Source organism: Besnoitia besnoiti, chromosome VIII (genome assembly GCF_002563875.1).
Source record: "Besnoitia besnoiti strain Bb-Ger1 chromosome VIII, whole genome shotgun sequence".
NCBI lineage: Eukaryota > Apicomplexa > Conoidasida > Eucoccidiorida > Sarcocystidae > Besnoitia > Besnoitia besnoiti.
The window spans coordinates 1,793,902-1,809,683 of NC_042363.1; the positions used below are offsets into that span (position 1 = coordinate 1,793,902).

At 56.5% G+C, this 15,782-nt stretch overlaps 2 protein-coding genes across 2 annotated transcripts; one reads left to right on the forward strand and one right to left on the reverse strand.

The window, feature by feature from the left end:
• Positions 1–5,677: 5,677 nt before the first annotated feature.
• On the reverse strand, positions 5,678–8,311 carry BESB_083770 (zinc finger (CCCH type) motif-containing protein; the record flags this gene model as incomplete). The annotated part of the gene is made up of 1 exon (XM_029366727.1): positions 5,678–8,311. One exon carries the CDS (start codon positions 8,309–8,311, stop codon positions 5,678–5,680), a length of 2,634 nt encoding a protein of 877 aa, XP_029217187.1.
• Positions 8,312–12,683: 4,372 nt separating this feature from the next.
• On the forward strand, positions 12,684–15,041 carry BESB_083780 (mRNA turnover 4 (MRT4) family protein; the record flags this gene model as incomplete). The annotated part of the gene is made up of 5 exons (XM_029366728.1): positions 12,684–12,895; positions 13,561–13,783; positions 14,100–14,180; positions 14,631–14,711; positions 14,943–15,041. The coding sequence occupies 5 exons, from the start codon at positions 12,684–12,686 to the stop codon at positions 15,039–15,041; spliced, it is 696 nt and encodes a 231-aa protein (XP_029217188.1).
• Between the last annotated feature and the right edge of the window lie 741 nt (positions 15,042–15,782).

Consider the following 15,782-nt stretch of genomic DNA (forward strand, 5'->3'; position numbering starts at 1 on the left):
CTCTGCCAAAGGGGGGAACAAAAAAGGTCGACTTGCGCACACTGCAGACAAAGCGATACGGACTAGGAAGCGACAGACTCCAAGATACTGTGGCCCGCCGGGGGGCGCATGCATCAGGTGCACGCCCGACACGCTGGACAAAGAAGATATATTCACTCGAAAAAACAAGACGAGAGTGTCTGGGAGAAGGGTGTTATCCCTCGGAAGGCGCAGCAGAGGGTGGAAGGCGTGTGACATGCGCGACAGGCGTGGAGTTTTCGTCGTCAAACCGCCACACCACGCCTGGCGACAAAAGGGAAAAATGCAGAGGCCAGTGTGTACCTTGCCATCGGGGACACGGTCAAAAACTGTAAACTGTGGATGCTCCACGTGACCGGAGCTAGCGCCACTGGACAGGGATCCAAATAGAAGCGCATAACAAGACGGACACACAGCGGGAACGCAGACAGGCAGGCATGCGAGAGATCTTCCATCTCCCCCGTGAGAGTCTCAGCCTAACGCTGCACCACTCAAATCGCTTCCTGGTGCGGATTAAGTTCCCACGAATTCGCAAACAGCGGAAGAAACACGGAAATTTGTCAGACAAGATGCCTCTGGCCGCAGTTCAGCGACGGGAGAAAGGGATGAACGTTTGATCTAGGTTGTACGGACCACGAAAAGGGAAGCATCAGTCGCGTCAGTCAAACTGTGGGCACGATTGGGAAGGGAGAATGTATCGAGAAAAGCGAGGATTAAAACGTCGGCATGCGCAGAAACAAGGCGCTAAGGGGCTCAGCTCCCCGCCCCCCCCCCCCCCTGCTGCTCTCTTAAAGACGACAACTCCAAAAGATCCTTTCAAGAGAAGCAAGCATATTAGAAAGCGGCGTAAAGCAGTACCGAAAGAGAAGAAAAGGTGAGAGGCTGAGCGAGCTTACACAAATAGTGAATACAGATACAGCAAGGAACGCCTTATGGTGGTTCCCGGTGTACCTTGTCCACGGAAGGCACAGCCCTGGAAACCTCTCTCATGGACGTTGCGGCTTGCCAGCTCCCCCCTGCAAAAAATTGTACGTGCCGCTCATGGCTTGGAAAACTTCTCCTCTAGCATCTATGTGGCAGACTGAAACACGAGTGGAAGGCCTGCTGAATTCTCGATGATCGATCCGCCTGTGGCGCCGTCTGTCGTAAAGGGGAACGCGAAAAGAAACCACGCAAGGCGCAACAGCGCTGAGTGGCGTGATTGAAGCGCTCCACTGAGGAAATGGAACAGCCTTGTGGCGGTTGTGCCCGGACAAGACAGCGACAGTCACAGCGGGGAAGCGCCTTTCTCACCAGGCATCCCACAGAAACGTCCATAATATAAGCAGTCCTCAAGAATGCCACTCTTGGGCCATATAGAGAGCGGGATAGTCCACTCAAAGGGTCTTTCGATTCCAGGAGAGGCGAACCGGGCCCCTTGCCCTGCAGAGTGGCCGCGGGAACTGGCGCGTTCACTCTGCCTTCTGACCCTGCTGCGTGTAAGCCTACTGAAGTCAAGCGATGGTGCACAGACAGGCAGATGCTTATCTGCAAGTGAGCGCCACTGATGTCTGGCGCCTTTCTCTTAGTTTCGATGCTACAAGCATACAACCACTGACCGTTTCCTTGGCATTCGCAGTAAAATCCCCTACGTCTCCACAGTTCCATTGCTCGCGAAGGGGGTGTGGCAGAAGAATTGTACCAATTTCTTAGCTGTGTTACACAGACTTTTCTCAGGTAGGACGAATACAGTTGCTTTTTTAACTGGTAGCAGTGGCGTGCAGTTTGAGCGTCAGTTGTTGTTCCCAGGGCTGACCGATGTCTGTTTTCAAAGGAACGATTCAGGTCGCACTGCCTCGATGTGTAGGATATGACGCCTTTAGATGGACTAACATCCATCAGTGGAAGTGCATGCCCACGGCTCTACCCCGCTACAGCACGAGAACGAAGCGCTGAGTTGCATCCCTCCCAGTGTGAGTTTTAGCTAGCCTGGCTCGCAAACCAAGCCCTGCTGTAGTTCACATGCGGCCATGGGAGTTATACATATTTCACCTCACGCAGGAAACCAGCTCATTAAGAAAGTAGGAAGTGAGCTCCCCAGAGGTGCCGCTGCCCCGGCGGTGCCGCGGCTGCGGAGCAGACCATGGGCAAGTACCGCCTGGCAGTCTTGCAAACGCGTGCTTCTGACACGCCTGATGACTTACCACCATCGTTGGGCTGCTGCCAGGATGAGCTTTATGTTGTTTACAATGGTGGTGCCGTATGTCGTTGTCGCATGGGACTGTGGTGGAGTTTCCGCTACGGGTATGAGCAGAGGTTGCTGGTCGCATGAGACGTGCAGTCCGTTAACGTGCGACCGATTGTTTCAAATTTACTGACAGCGTATCATACACGAAGTGTTCTGTGCGGCGCCGGGAAGTCACTGTTGCCAATTACGTATCCCTTACTTTCCTTTGGTCAAACGCGAATAGTTACATGCTGGCTTGGGGTGCTCGCGAGAACGTAACTAGAGGATCTGCAGCCGAAGTACCGACTACCCACCTTTGGGTCAGGTTGCAGTCTCCTGGACATCTTGAAATCGGAGCGTTTCCTGCTAACTATCGTGCGTCCACAAGCGGTATTACCCCGGGTTAATGGCACATCGTTCCCATTATGAATCAGTCAGTGGGAGTGCGTCCGGATGCCCCTTCATCCGGTGAGAGGAACGCAGCCTTATGCGAATGCGAAGAGCGTCTACGGCCTCCACTCCACTTTGGTAGGTATCTTACGCGCGGCGCAAGCGTCGTGTCTCAGAAATTTCAAGCTCAGACTATCTGCGCTTCTGCATGTCTTTTTTTTCTAAACAAATTCTCATCGGAGGCCATGTGCAACAAAGCGAAGAGTGACAGATGGGCATGTCTCGTGCAGTTTGGACGGCGCGTCGCCGCGCTCGTATTGCCTGCCTCTATCGACGTGCGTAGAAAAATGATGCCGAGGAGAAAGTGGTTTAACGAAGGCGTTTTTACACAAGCGAAGGTTTACCACTGGAAAGTCTGATCTATCATTCAATATTTCACAAATGAAATTGTTTGGACAAGCCGCCGTTCCACGTCCGAGAAATGGTCAGCTGTCCGCACATAAAACGCTTGGGGTCTGCGTGCGGAGTTCACGAAGCCGAAACTGACCACACAAAATCCCAGACCCTCGTCCCCAGTGAAGAAGAAAAAAATGTGCCTAGACCAACTCGTATATTCCACAAAACCTTTTTTTGCGACACCGACCCTGTAGCTCCGCAGCCACGCAACAAACGCATATTATGTGCACACAGCAGCTGAGGCACCTCCGTCACTGGGCACTGGCTCTTAACCGTCAACCCTCGTCAGAGACACCTCCACGACGACAAAAACAGAAACAGTCGCTGCGGAAACGAAAAGAGCCTCCACTGGAGATCTTTCCAACATGCGATTACAGCGTTAGCATGGGAAAGATCGCCACGAGCACGATGCGTGTCAGTCTCCTCCATTCTGCGGTTCCAGCCCCTGTCAATCCACGCATTTCTGCAATAACAACGTTCTTAGTTTCGCAAGCACATTCAGATGTATTCTCACAAGATGATTCAAGATATTCCCGAAAGGAAGGCGTTCGCGAACGACTAAACACAACCAGCGGCTGTAATATGAGACATTGCGTTCCTTCCAAAATTACTGGAAAAACCGATCTCGCTTCTGACCTTTAGAATCAACTCCAGAATCCCCTCTACGCGGTGATATTTTCAACACTCGGTATCGCGGTCACCAGCTTCGAGCAGAACGCAGCTGTTTCGCCAAACGCGCAAGTCCCGCCTTAAATGGCCACAAAATAACACACAACCCATCTTCCTTAACCGTTCAGTACAAGTTCCACACAGGCACTGCCGCGGATCTCCCCTCACGACGGCACCTACAAAACAGATAGCAAGTACACAAGAGCCCCGTAACCTCGAATACGCGGCGCTAGCCCAAACAGCCGATTCGGCTCGGATAGAACGACCCGCAGCCCCTCACCTTCTGTCCGCCGCCAAGTTTCTGTATTACGATATATCACCGGCGCTCTGCAAATGTCTCATCGTGATTCAATATCGGAAAAAGAAGATATTCGTGCAGCCACAAAGGGCCCAGCATCAAGATTAGTTAGTCCCTACGAGTTCTTCGCGCACAACATCCAACGCGCACTTCGCTGGTGTAGGCACATCGTGACGATGAAGCACCTACTCCTGGAAGCGGCCCTACGACGGCAAACATCGTGAATCCTCAAATTTCTTCACAAACGTACTACGGGACGTGGCTCTTCATAACAAAGGGGCAGGGGTTACGCATTGCTTAGAGAATGGCGGCCGCACAAAGCGTCAGCATACCGGATTCAACTTGAGGGGAACAACGGCCGACAAATCGCCTCAAAAAGTATATGCGACAGTTCACGGCCACACCAGTTTACGCATGTCGTCCACGCGGAACGTGAGCGAGCCATCTGGTGTTCCCAGGTGAACGGCTGTACGTCGACCTGCCTACACCAGAGAATGTCACAGTTCCACATATGAAATTGTCGGCACGTCACACGACTTGCAGTTCCAAAGTCCGGAAGATCTGACGAGCAAGAATCGAAAAAATACATCATGCTCCCCCAATGCAACACCGTGATTCACAACATGCCCCGCTGGCTTGCGCGCGGCATTGGCTGCCAGCAAACACACGGCTAGCCTCGTGGTGTACGGACTCATACAGAGGCCACATGCGTGTAATACTACCGGTGATTGAGGAGACGATACATAGTCACATGTCGAATCTGGCGCCTTCAAGCTGCACCGGCTTACAGTCCAGCCCCGTTCCAGTCCCTCCCGATGGAGCCATCGAGGCGCTGACTTCCCTCACTTTCGTATGTCAACCAGTTTTCGTATGTGGGCAGCTACCCAGGCCTTCGTCTTGTCTTCTGACTGCCGAGCTGCCTCGCCAGCCTCCGCTTTATGTATCATTCATGGTCACTGACCGCGAGTCTTGTCTTGACTGTGCTGCAGCGTGCATGAGAAGACAACTGAAAACACCCTCAGAATATGGTCCTCGTCCACCGGTATTCCGGGAAATAGAGCAAAGACGAAGTCCCCTCGGCGAGTCCTGATATAGGGAATGGCGGCCTCATCTAGGGCGGTGCGCGTTGACCCGGTGTGAAATGGCACCTGAGGCGAGGCGCCGCTGTTCTTCTCATCTCAACGACGCAGGCGTCACTCTCTTCACACAAGGGGAAGAAGGGGCGATCGACGTCCAACACGACGGGTGTTTCAGGTGGAGTGCGACAGAACACAGCTCCGCCCCAACGGCGGCGGGCATGAGGGCAGGATGCAGAGATAGGTTGCCGTCCGACGCTGCTAGCTCTTGAAAAGCATCGATAATTCCTAATCGGGCTTGGCGCGGTGGGATCCAAACCAGAGACAGCCACGCTGGCTGGACAGAGACCCCCTGTCGGCTTCCCTGCATCGTGCCTCTTCCCCCGCATCGAAAACACCGCGTCATGCCCGCCCAGCTGCTCGCTCTTGAGGATGCGGTCGCGATCGCATGATTTCGGCCGGGAGGCGGCCGCACTCGCGGCTGGCACCCAAAGGCTTTAAGACAAGATAGGAGCGTGAAGTACAAACTCTGAGAGATGTTCACCGTCGCCCTCTTCAGCAGACTCAACCCCCTTCCAATGTGCTAAGATCAGCAACGACGTCGTTCCCGGCGCGGCCGCCCAGAGACCAGCCGCACGAGGGCCCCTGAGCGCCGCCTCCCACCACGTCGAAGCAGTTCCGGAGTCCGTGCTGGGAAACTTCGCTAGTCGCAACGTCGCTGCCGCCGCCACTTGTGCCGAGACTTGTGCTGTAGTTTCTGTTGAAGCTTCTATTGCTATTGCTTGGACTGCAGCACGCGTGACCGCGAAAGCCCGCCTCCGGCCCCGCGCCGCCCGTCGTGGTGCGGCAGCTGTCCTCCCACATCCTCCCCCCACTGGCGAGCGTTGGAGGACACAAGCAAGCCACGTCATCCGCGTCTTCACTGTCCTTCCCGACGTGCTGCGCAGACTGGCCTGGCTCGCCGCCCACGGACGCCGCAGGGGCAGCCCCGCCACCAGGCATGAGTGAGAAGCCTGCCGCCTGCACCACAGCCGCGGGAGACCCCCGTCGCACATGCCGCGTCTGTGGAAGATATGCGTCTCTGCCAGATGTCACCAGGGTGTTGGCACCCGGCGCTGGGCCCCCTGGCGCGGACGCTGCGGCACTGATGCTATTACTGGATGGAAAGCAGAAGGCGCCGCCACCGGCCCTGCCGCAGGCGCCGGCTCCAGGGAGGCAACCTGCAGTTGCCAGACACCCTGCCCCGCCCCCCCCATCCGGAGTCCGACTCGCGCCGTCGTTGGTCTTTGGGCCCGACACGCCAACAGCCGGAAGCGAGCCGGGGCTCGCGTCCTCCGAGGCGGCATCAGTCCCCGGATTCGACAGATTGACACGGTGATTGTGGCACATGCTCTGGCTGCAGTCGGTTGAGCAAGAGTCTCTGAACCCCTCAGTCGCCTCACGTTTTTCCGCCCCAATCAGTTCACTCAACGCGTTCCCTGTCCAGAAAACGTCGTCCCCAGCCGTGTCCACTCCCGACTCGCAAATCAGTCTCGCGGATGAACGCAAGTCGAGCAAGCGGCTGTTCAACCCATTGCTCACGCCCCGTCCCTCGCTGTTGGCAGGCGCAGGCGTGTCATCCAAGAGAGCCCACAAGTGATCAAAAGGGTCGCAGCCGCCTGGGTACGAATCGCTGTTCGAGCCCCGCCTGCTGAGACTCCCCTCCCCCTGCTGAAATTCGTAGAGAAGGGAGTGCTGGCCGTGCCGGTGGGTGCCTGGCTCTGAAAACGCCCCGTCTCCCCCGACTCCGGAAAGTAACGACGACGGCCCCGGCGCCGACCAGGTGGCGGCCTCAATCGCGCCGCTCCCGTCGTCGGCAGGGGGCGACACGGGCAACCCCGAGGGCTGCTGATGCCACATCCACGTGTCAGACAGCAGCGATCCTCTTGGGCCGTGTGGGTCGCGAAGCACGCCTTCCAGGGACGGAGTGAAAGCGTTCGTCTGCGGGTCCGCTCGCAGCGGCGCGAAAGTGGCGCCAGGGGCGCGCGCCCTTCCAGGCAGAAGATCGCGCGAGCTACCGGACCCGTGGGCCGCGCCGGCGTTCTGTGGCGCTGGAGGCTGTGGCGGAGGATCCAGCGATGAGGGCGAGCTGTCGAGAGCCCCTCCTGCCTGCTTCGGGTGTCTCCCGTCGCCCACCAGCAGCCTGGGCGGCGAGGGTCGGACGCCGCCTGCGCGACCACTCGCAGGGGTGCATGCGCCGTTGTTCCCGCCGAAAGGATAGAGCTGAACAGGCGGCGCTCCAAAATTTCGCGACCCGTTGTCGACCTCCAAGCCCCCTCCACATACGAAAGGCCCTCCATGGCGCGAAGAGGCAGGAGAATAGACATCGGCGCCAGGGCCTGCCGGCGTCGGTGGGCAGAACGTTGGAGACCCCCCCGGGGGCCCGCCGCCGCTGTGCGACCCGTGGGCGATGGGCAGCCGTTCATCAAGGGAAAGACCTGCATTCAGCTGCTGGACTGTGTGATGGTGCGGCGAGGGGGCGCCATTCTGCGTAGGCAGACCTGCGCCCAGGTGGTTCCCTGCAGGAGGAGGCCCCTGAGGATAGACAGGGCCGCGTGCGTGGGGGGCGGGGGGAGGCGAAGCGGTGAAGTTGTGCCTGAGGAGCTCCTGAGGGTTCGGTGGAGGCTGCTGCTGATTGGGGAGCTGGGCTGCCAAAGAGTAGCCCGAAGGGCGCCGAAGGCCCGCGGGTGGCATACATCCCTGAAGCGAAGGGGGCTGCTGTGTGACCGCGTTTGCGTCGCGGAGGAGGGCGCCACTGCAAGCGGCGTTGGAGCCCCCTCCGCCAGACGGCGGGCCCTGGCAGGGGGAGTTATCGGACCAGTCCGTCAGAAGCGGCGGCAGATTCTTTATCGCTGGGTCCAGCTGGTTCACATCGTGGGCCATCGGGCACCTTGCGCCTTTGGGACAGTGAGCGTCGCGGAAATAGTAGTTGCAGAGCCGCAGAGCCTTGCCCGAGCCTCGCAGCTCGAGATGGGAGTGAGCGTAGGTACAGGGCTGCCGATCACATGTTCCAAAGTAGATCCAGTTGTAGCACATGCGAGTTTTGAAGAAGGCGGGGAACGGGCGAATGTCCTTCTCGCCATGTGCCCAGGAACACTTGTGGCCACGTTTACACGTGCCCTTCAAGTAGAACTTACACAAATTCGTCTTGTACAGCATCTTCGGACATTCTCAAACCGCACGACGCGAGGTACCGAATTTTCCCGCTATTTCGAAGCAGAGCCGCGAGCATCGGTAGGCGGGAATGGGTGATTCAGGCTAAAACGGGGCCGGACCCACGCGGTGGTGGTACGGAGTCATCCGCTGACGGTGGTGAAGCCGGAAGAATTTAGCACAAGCTACGGAACAGACAGAATTTCCCCGGTATAAGAGAACTGTAATCATTCCCGTGTCTAAATAACCCTAGCCTTTGCGGATTTCATCCAAACACGGGCGCCAGCACCCGCAAATATCGGACTCGCGAGATGACGGCCTACGCCTGCTGGCTGCCATTCAGCGTGTAGTTCGCCGTGTCCAGATCCAAGTCAGGATTCAGTGGTAGAAAAACTCTTGTTTACAATCACATGCATGGAGATGAAAGCGACGAGGCTTCCTGTAGACCAGTATCGGTGGTGGCTGCGGGGGGTTCTTCGCGCGCCGGACACTTGGCAAGAAGAAATGGCACAGACAACTGTCCAGCGCCTCCCGCGCTTCGTTAATTCCCTCAAACACGTGGATGGCAACAGTGCAGATCGAAACAAAAGTCTCCACTTCACAGAGCCCCAGCACTCAAAGCCTAACAGCGTGAGCAAGGTACGGGCAACCGCAGAGATACCTTCTCACGTACATGTGTTCTTTCATGTGGCCGCCGAATGTGTGGGGCCCGCCGCCGAAGGTAAGGGAGGGGCATTTCAGCACAAAGCTGCAGGCTGCTGCGGGGTCTGTTGGAACGTGGTGGTAAGTAAGACAACCGACTGACCATTTGAAGAGGCGGAGCACTTCGAGAAATTCGAAAAAGTTTGCCAGGGCTCTGCCTCACAGCGGGTCGCCTCGATACAGCAGCTCTCCCGCCGCGCCCAGACTCAGTAGGATATGTAGGCTATTATTGTGAAGTTCCTTCTGCGCGGCGCTGCGTTGATGGCTTACGCGTGCAACGCTTCACTCGTATTGTCTCCCGAATTCAATCGCTGTTGCAAGTGGCGTCCCTGCATCTTCACACACACACAAGCACAATGCATTCTGCGCGGAACTGTGTTACAGATGCCACGAGCACCGGTCAGAGGAGTAGTTGTGAACCACGCATCGTTCGCGTGGACTCAAGGCTACAGCAGCTGCACATCTGCAAGGCGGGTGGGTCATAGTGGTGGCTTGGGCGGACTCTTTCGGAAATTGTAGAGGATCTTGCGTCTGGATTGCAACCGCAAGCGGCACAGGGGCTGCTGAACCCCGTGCGGCCTAGTGCCTCTCCGGCGCTAGCCGGATTGTGAGGTGGCCGTCAGCCTCTGACAATAAAGTACAAGGGGGCCTCACTGACCCGCGAGACGGAAAAAACAATTTCTCGCCACCTGCACACAGCGTCGGCATCGAATCACACCGGGCTTTCTTACGTATCTGGCTCTGGCACATTTGCTCGATCAGAAGTTGTCTCTGCCTGGCTGGGCGGTGCCGGGACCGTGTTCCTTCCCTTGCCCTTGCTGCTCGCCTCTACGATCAGTTGCGTTTTTCCACATGAGATAGACCCTGCTTTTTCGGTGATTTAGTCGGTGGCTGTGAAGGCGGAACTGCCTTGGGAAATACCTCGCATCGTCGTGAGCACAGCATGACTTTGTGTAGATTTGACGCGTCATCGACCACACGCGTATAGCACACACAAGCCACTGCAGTAAGCATACATTATTCCCCTGTCTACAACGCAGGCTTGGACTGCTTACTGGAACGATGACCGTTACACTGGCAGTCGGCCTGGGTAAGACACACCAGCATTGCTGCTCATAGTCACGTAGGGCGCCAACGCAACGCGGCCGCTGCCCCTGTTTTCCCATTGCTCACAGCAGGGTGCGCCCCCGGTATTCGAGCTTGTAGACGGAGAATGTTCGGGCAACTATACAAGCGCAGGAGCGCCCGATGACGGCTAAGTACTTGAGTGTGAGAGTCAGAAAAAGGGCCGTCGATGCTTGTGCAGCCATGCCAAAAGCAACTGACGGTCGCCGGCTATGGCGACACTTCAACACATAAATGGTGACTAGCATGCGCCTTGATGGTGGAGTGTGAAACTGCCAGTACCCTCAGAAGTATCAGACATTGGCTCGGGTCTCTTGACCAATTTTTTCGCGTTGCATGCTTCCGCTTTTTCGAGAGTTGCGCTGTGCAGCTCGTCTTCACCTGCTCAAGGCGCGGACAGGCGCACTCTAAGCGGAAAATCCGGCCTGTAGAACTAAGCAACCGTGTGTTAACGTACGCTCAAAACTCCTAGAATCAATTCACTCGTGTTGTAGTTCAGTGCATCGCCGGGTGGGAAGACGGCATGGCCGGAAGAGTCAGCTCAGCCTCTAACTCCACTCAGCCAGTCAGCTTGGGACCTCCAATTGCAAAAAAGAGAAATTGGACTGTCATGGCGATCTGCCGTGGATGCCTGTCTTTGCTTCTCTTGAGCTCTCATTGGCTCCACAGCGCACAGCTATGGCTCTGCACATACCGACACGAAAGACCGGAAGGATCGCAAGTGTCTGGCATGAAAAAGGCCGGCATGTGTCGACAGATTACATAAAGCAGCCCCTCACGACCAGTGCGACCAACCACCAGAAAAGACAGTGGTTTCAGGAATAAAGCAACCCGAGGTGGCGCTGCGCACTACCAGGCCACAGATTGTCGCTCAGGGTACTGTTTCCATTTGAACTGCACATGACAGCTGATTTCCATTTCGATGGCACCGGCCACGTTGTATCATCTGTTATAAATATTCGAGCCCGTCAAGGATACAGTGGTTTTGAGCTGCGAGCATTTTGGGTCTGCGTATATGTGAGGGGAACGGTGTCTCAGTGTCTTCAGAGACACTCGTGAACTGCATAATTTCAAGCCGGGTTGTTTGCCGGCATATGAAAAAGTTCTCTGCGAGTAGAAGTGAGTACGATTGTTTCTTATGACGGAAGCCAAAGATCGCCTCGATACCTCCTACTTCGGTCTTTTCTCGATACGAACAGTTCGGACCTGCGGCCCGTGGGCGACGGCTGTGGGCTTAAAACAGACCATCGTGACGCCGACGTGGTAGTGATGCAAAGGGTCACGATTAGGAATTTTTGAACTTGCCATCTGAGGAAATGGAAAAACATTCACACCTGGCAAACTACACACCAACTACCATCTGCGACGGAATGAGTTTGCGTCCGCAAAGTGAGTTTCTGACGTTGCTGAGCCGATGCTCGTTAGGGCAGTAGAGAACATGCCCGGTCCTGGTAAACTCCCCTCGTAAAGCCACGCCACCCCAGCAAGGAAAGCCCTGATCTGCTAGCGCCAGATATCTGTAGCTGCGAACTGCTCTGTCCCTTGGCAGTCCAATTTCTTCAAAAGTAACTATTTTCAAAAGAAAACATATGTCTTTCTGATGGTGAAGACGAATGGCCACTTTCACGGGCGTTTTTCTTAATCTTGTGACCTGCGCCATCGCATGCAACACATACAATCGATAGCGTACTGCAACTATGCCGTTGGTCTTTTCTGCATGCGCGCTATGCCCCACATGATTTGAGGGCTTTGTGCGCCACAGTTTCTTCTATAACTCAAAAAATGTTGAGGCGAGTGAGCCAAACGTTGCGCCTGTGCCTTTTTCCGCGTCCACTGTTCTACAACGTCGTCAAGTGTAGAGAGAGGCCAGTCTTGTTCGATTGTTCGACCTGTGTGTGTGATATTGCCAGGAAGACGCTGGAACGCCGGAGAGCAGAGTCCTGGCTCGGTGTCGTATTTTCTTCGTGGTTATTCCTACCCAGCCCAGCTGATTCTCGAAGTGTAGATTTCCTGTGAACTTTCAGGACTCAGGCAGACTATGTCACTCGTCTTTTGTAGTTAGTTCACCGCGCGGCATTCGAAAGCCGCGTCGAGCGTGGAATCCGGGCTACTCGCCAGAAACGCGGATTCAGTACTCTCCCGGGTTCCTGCCTCGAGCACGGCCACGGAAAGTTACGCGCACGTAACCTTCGTTGTTCGATTTCTGTTTCCTAAACGGGTAGTCTGTTTCAAAAAACTACTTCAGAGGGGATCAGGAGAGTTTGACCAGACCGTTTTTCTCCCGCGAGCCCTTCCGACGCGCGTAGAAATTCCGTACAGGGCTCTCGCAGCTTGCAACATAGACTGTCGAGACGCTTTCCTTTTCAGTTGTTGCCTCTCGATCGGCGCTGGTGAGACTGCCAAATCTCTCGCCCGCGCAGCACTGGACTGCGGTCGCACGGCGTCATTGAATCTGGCTGGCGCTTCCCGCGCAGTTCGTTGCGCCCGAGTGTCCAGGGAGTAGGCGACTGGAGAGTGGAGCTTTCGCCTCTTTCTTACGCGAGGGTACAAGATGCCAGTCTCAAAACGCAGCAAGGTCGTCTCCCTGACCAAAGTCAAGAAGCACAAGAGCCGCGGGGAGAGCGGGCGCGAGGTGAAGGAGCAGTGGATGGACAGCGTGCGAACGGCCTGTGAAGAGGAAGACCAGCATGTATACCTCGTCGAGTTCGTGAATCAAAGAAACTCTCTCTTGAAGCTAGTCAGGGACCTCATCAAGCCTGGCAAGTAAGCCACAAGCCGCCCCTGCGCGAGCCTCCCGCCGCTCGTTTCCTCGGCTTCCCGGCCTGGGGGCGCCCACAGGACGCCTTCCCGCTAGAAACATCGACTTGCGCGTGGGTGCCGAGTCACCCCGGCAAGCAGCGTCTCTCTGGCGGCGGTATCGCGTCGTCCGCGCGCTTGTGGAGCACTCAGGCGATGCCTTTAGCGGGGCAAGTACTTCTGTGCGATGAATTATGGAATGTCTGTATGGCGAGTTTGCCGCCGCACGCGCCGGTTCAGAGGCCGCCAGCTGTAGCAACCTCGCCTGCCTCGGCGGCGCTAAGGGAGACTGGAAACGTGTTCCTTTTACAAAGCAGCTGAAAGCTCCTGCTCCAAGACTTCGTGGCCTTCCCTGGCTGTCGGCTGGCCTGAGCCGCCGACTGGAGGAAGCCGTTTTGGTCGGCTGCGGAGGATGGACAGTCGATCTGTGCATACAGCTGGGCCTGCCCTTGTGCACGTGGTGGTCTGAGGCAACTCTCCCACAATCTTTGCTGCGCCCTTTGGCGATTTTTGCCGGCTTATCCGCATACGCGGAAGGTGCTGAGCGCTGTATGGCTGCGTCGTTCGCATACACAGCCGAGTGCGCACGCGAGATCCAGTTTTTTTCCCGGAGTATCCCTTCGTGCTTTCAGGGTCTTTTATGGGAAAAACAAAGTCATCCAGCGCGCGCTGGGAACCAGCGCCACCACGGAGTGCCTCCCGAATATCTACAAGCTGTCAAAGCACCTCACGGGGCACCGGGCGCTTCTCGTCTGCAAGCACCCCATGGACAAGCTGCGGCCGCAGCTGCAGAAGCTTCAGGCGAAGGATTTTGCGCGCGCTGGGTTCGTTGCCACAGAAGACTTGCAACTCAAGGTCAGCCCGCGAAACAAACGGCCGCGCAACACCGTCTTTAGACGGGGAACTGGCGTGACTGCACCGTCGAGGGGCGCGTGTTTGTGACTCCTGCCGGCGCGCTGCCAGCGCGGCCAGAGTCTGTGGACCGATGCACGCGGGTGGCGTCTCACGCGTGAGACGAAGAAGCAGTTTGTCTCATTGCTGCAATGGAGGGAGTCCCCGCGCACTGCGCGTCACTGAGACTCTGGTCGTCCCGCCCAGACGCAGCCTCCTTCGTGCGGGTCTCAGACCGCTTCGTCAGCTGCGCCGGCGTCTGTGTCTCTGGTCGTTACAGGAGGGGTCTGACGCTCTCGCGCACTTCCCACACTCCCTGGAGCAGCGCTTTCGGTCTCTCGGCATCCCTACGCTTCTGAAGGTAGGCTCGACGCTGAAGGCTTGACTCCGCCGCACGCGCCAGCTCGCTCTCCACGCAACTCAGCCCCTTCGGGGGCGGCGTCGGATTCGAGGTGGGGCGGAGGCAGGAGGGGGGGGGGGGGTCATGCGTGCACTGGCGTTCCGTGAAGTTGAATGGAAAACCTTAAATCCTAAACTCTAGCTGGCGTCGCTAGGGTTCGGATCTTCACCTACTAATTTAGTTTAAAAATCTCTAGGGTCTTTTTTTTAATATAAACAGTGTTCTGGAATTTCTACTTTTACTGAATTCAATATCATAATCATTATTACAGCGAAAACTATATTCGTGAATATCCATATATCGTCGTTGCGGGCGCTTCAAAGGGAACGTCGGCGGTTGCTTCGCCGACAGGGAGGACACACTTTGTGAGTTTTGACGGCGCCGTTTTGTCGTGTCATTTGCTGTCTTCAGAACGGCAAAATTATTCTTCTGGGTGACTACACGGTGTGCAAGAAGGGCCAGCCGTTGACCCCAGAGCAGGCACAAATCCTCGTAAGTTCTGCATACCTCTTCGCGGACGGCGCGCGCGTAGCGACGGCCTTCAGAACTGCAGATTCGACAGATATCTGCAAGGCAGACTGCGTTGGAACAGCGGTAGTGGCGAGAATTACGCCTCGTTCGACAGAGACCGACGGGGCCCTCCATCGTGGCAAATCGCGCGTCATCGGCGCGGGGCTGTGTAAGTCTCGCCTCTGTGGCTGTTTTGCTTTTTGGTGTTTGCAGAAGCACCTCGGCGTCAAAATGGCGGAGTTCCACATCAACCTGCTGGCGGAATGGCACAAAGGTCGCTACCGGGTTGTGGACGATGCGGCCTTGTCTTAAGGCTTTGTTTTCTCCTTCGTTCACTCTTGTTAATGGGAATACAGCACAGTTTTCTTGTTCGTGAAACTTGCTCATCTTGCTGTGATTTGCTCCTACAGACTGCTGTCAACCCAGACGCATGCTCGACTGATTCTGGTGGTTCACGCCCTTTTCTTCCCTTTGTTGTCTCGAAATCTCTTCTCGACTCTTCATCTGGAATTGTTTGTGGCGCCGCACGCTGCCGTGGATCCCCCCACGGGCTAGAAAAACGTTTGCAGACGCCGCACGCAGGCGTCTTCTCACGGCATCCCCAGGGCAGCACCAGCGGCGCGACGCAGTCGGTCACGCCGACGCCGAAATCGCCAGGCGCATTGTCTCCACGTTGCTCTCGGCGCGGTGTGCGCAGGAGGGGATCTGAAACTCGAGCTCGGAATGCCCGAATGCTGATACAGCATTTTTTTATAACTGAAAACGCGGTCTGGATGCAGCCCTTAGCCCCGCGCGCGGGCTCGCCTCACAACCCCCACAAGCGTAGAGGACCTAGCTGCAGAGGATCCCTGCGGCTTTCCGGGGCACAGTTTGGCGGGCGCGCCATTAGCTCTCTGCAAAGAAATTTAGGCCGGTGGGCTCGATAGACTGCACCACAGATCGGCACAGAGGGTCGCGCAACCTCAATTGCGCGAGCCGTACACGCCCCCCCGCAACGCAGCCTAAGCCTGAAATTTCAACTCGTAAAGAGGCGTTGACTCAGCTAGTTTGAGC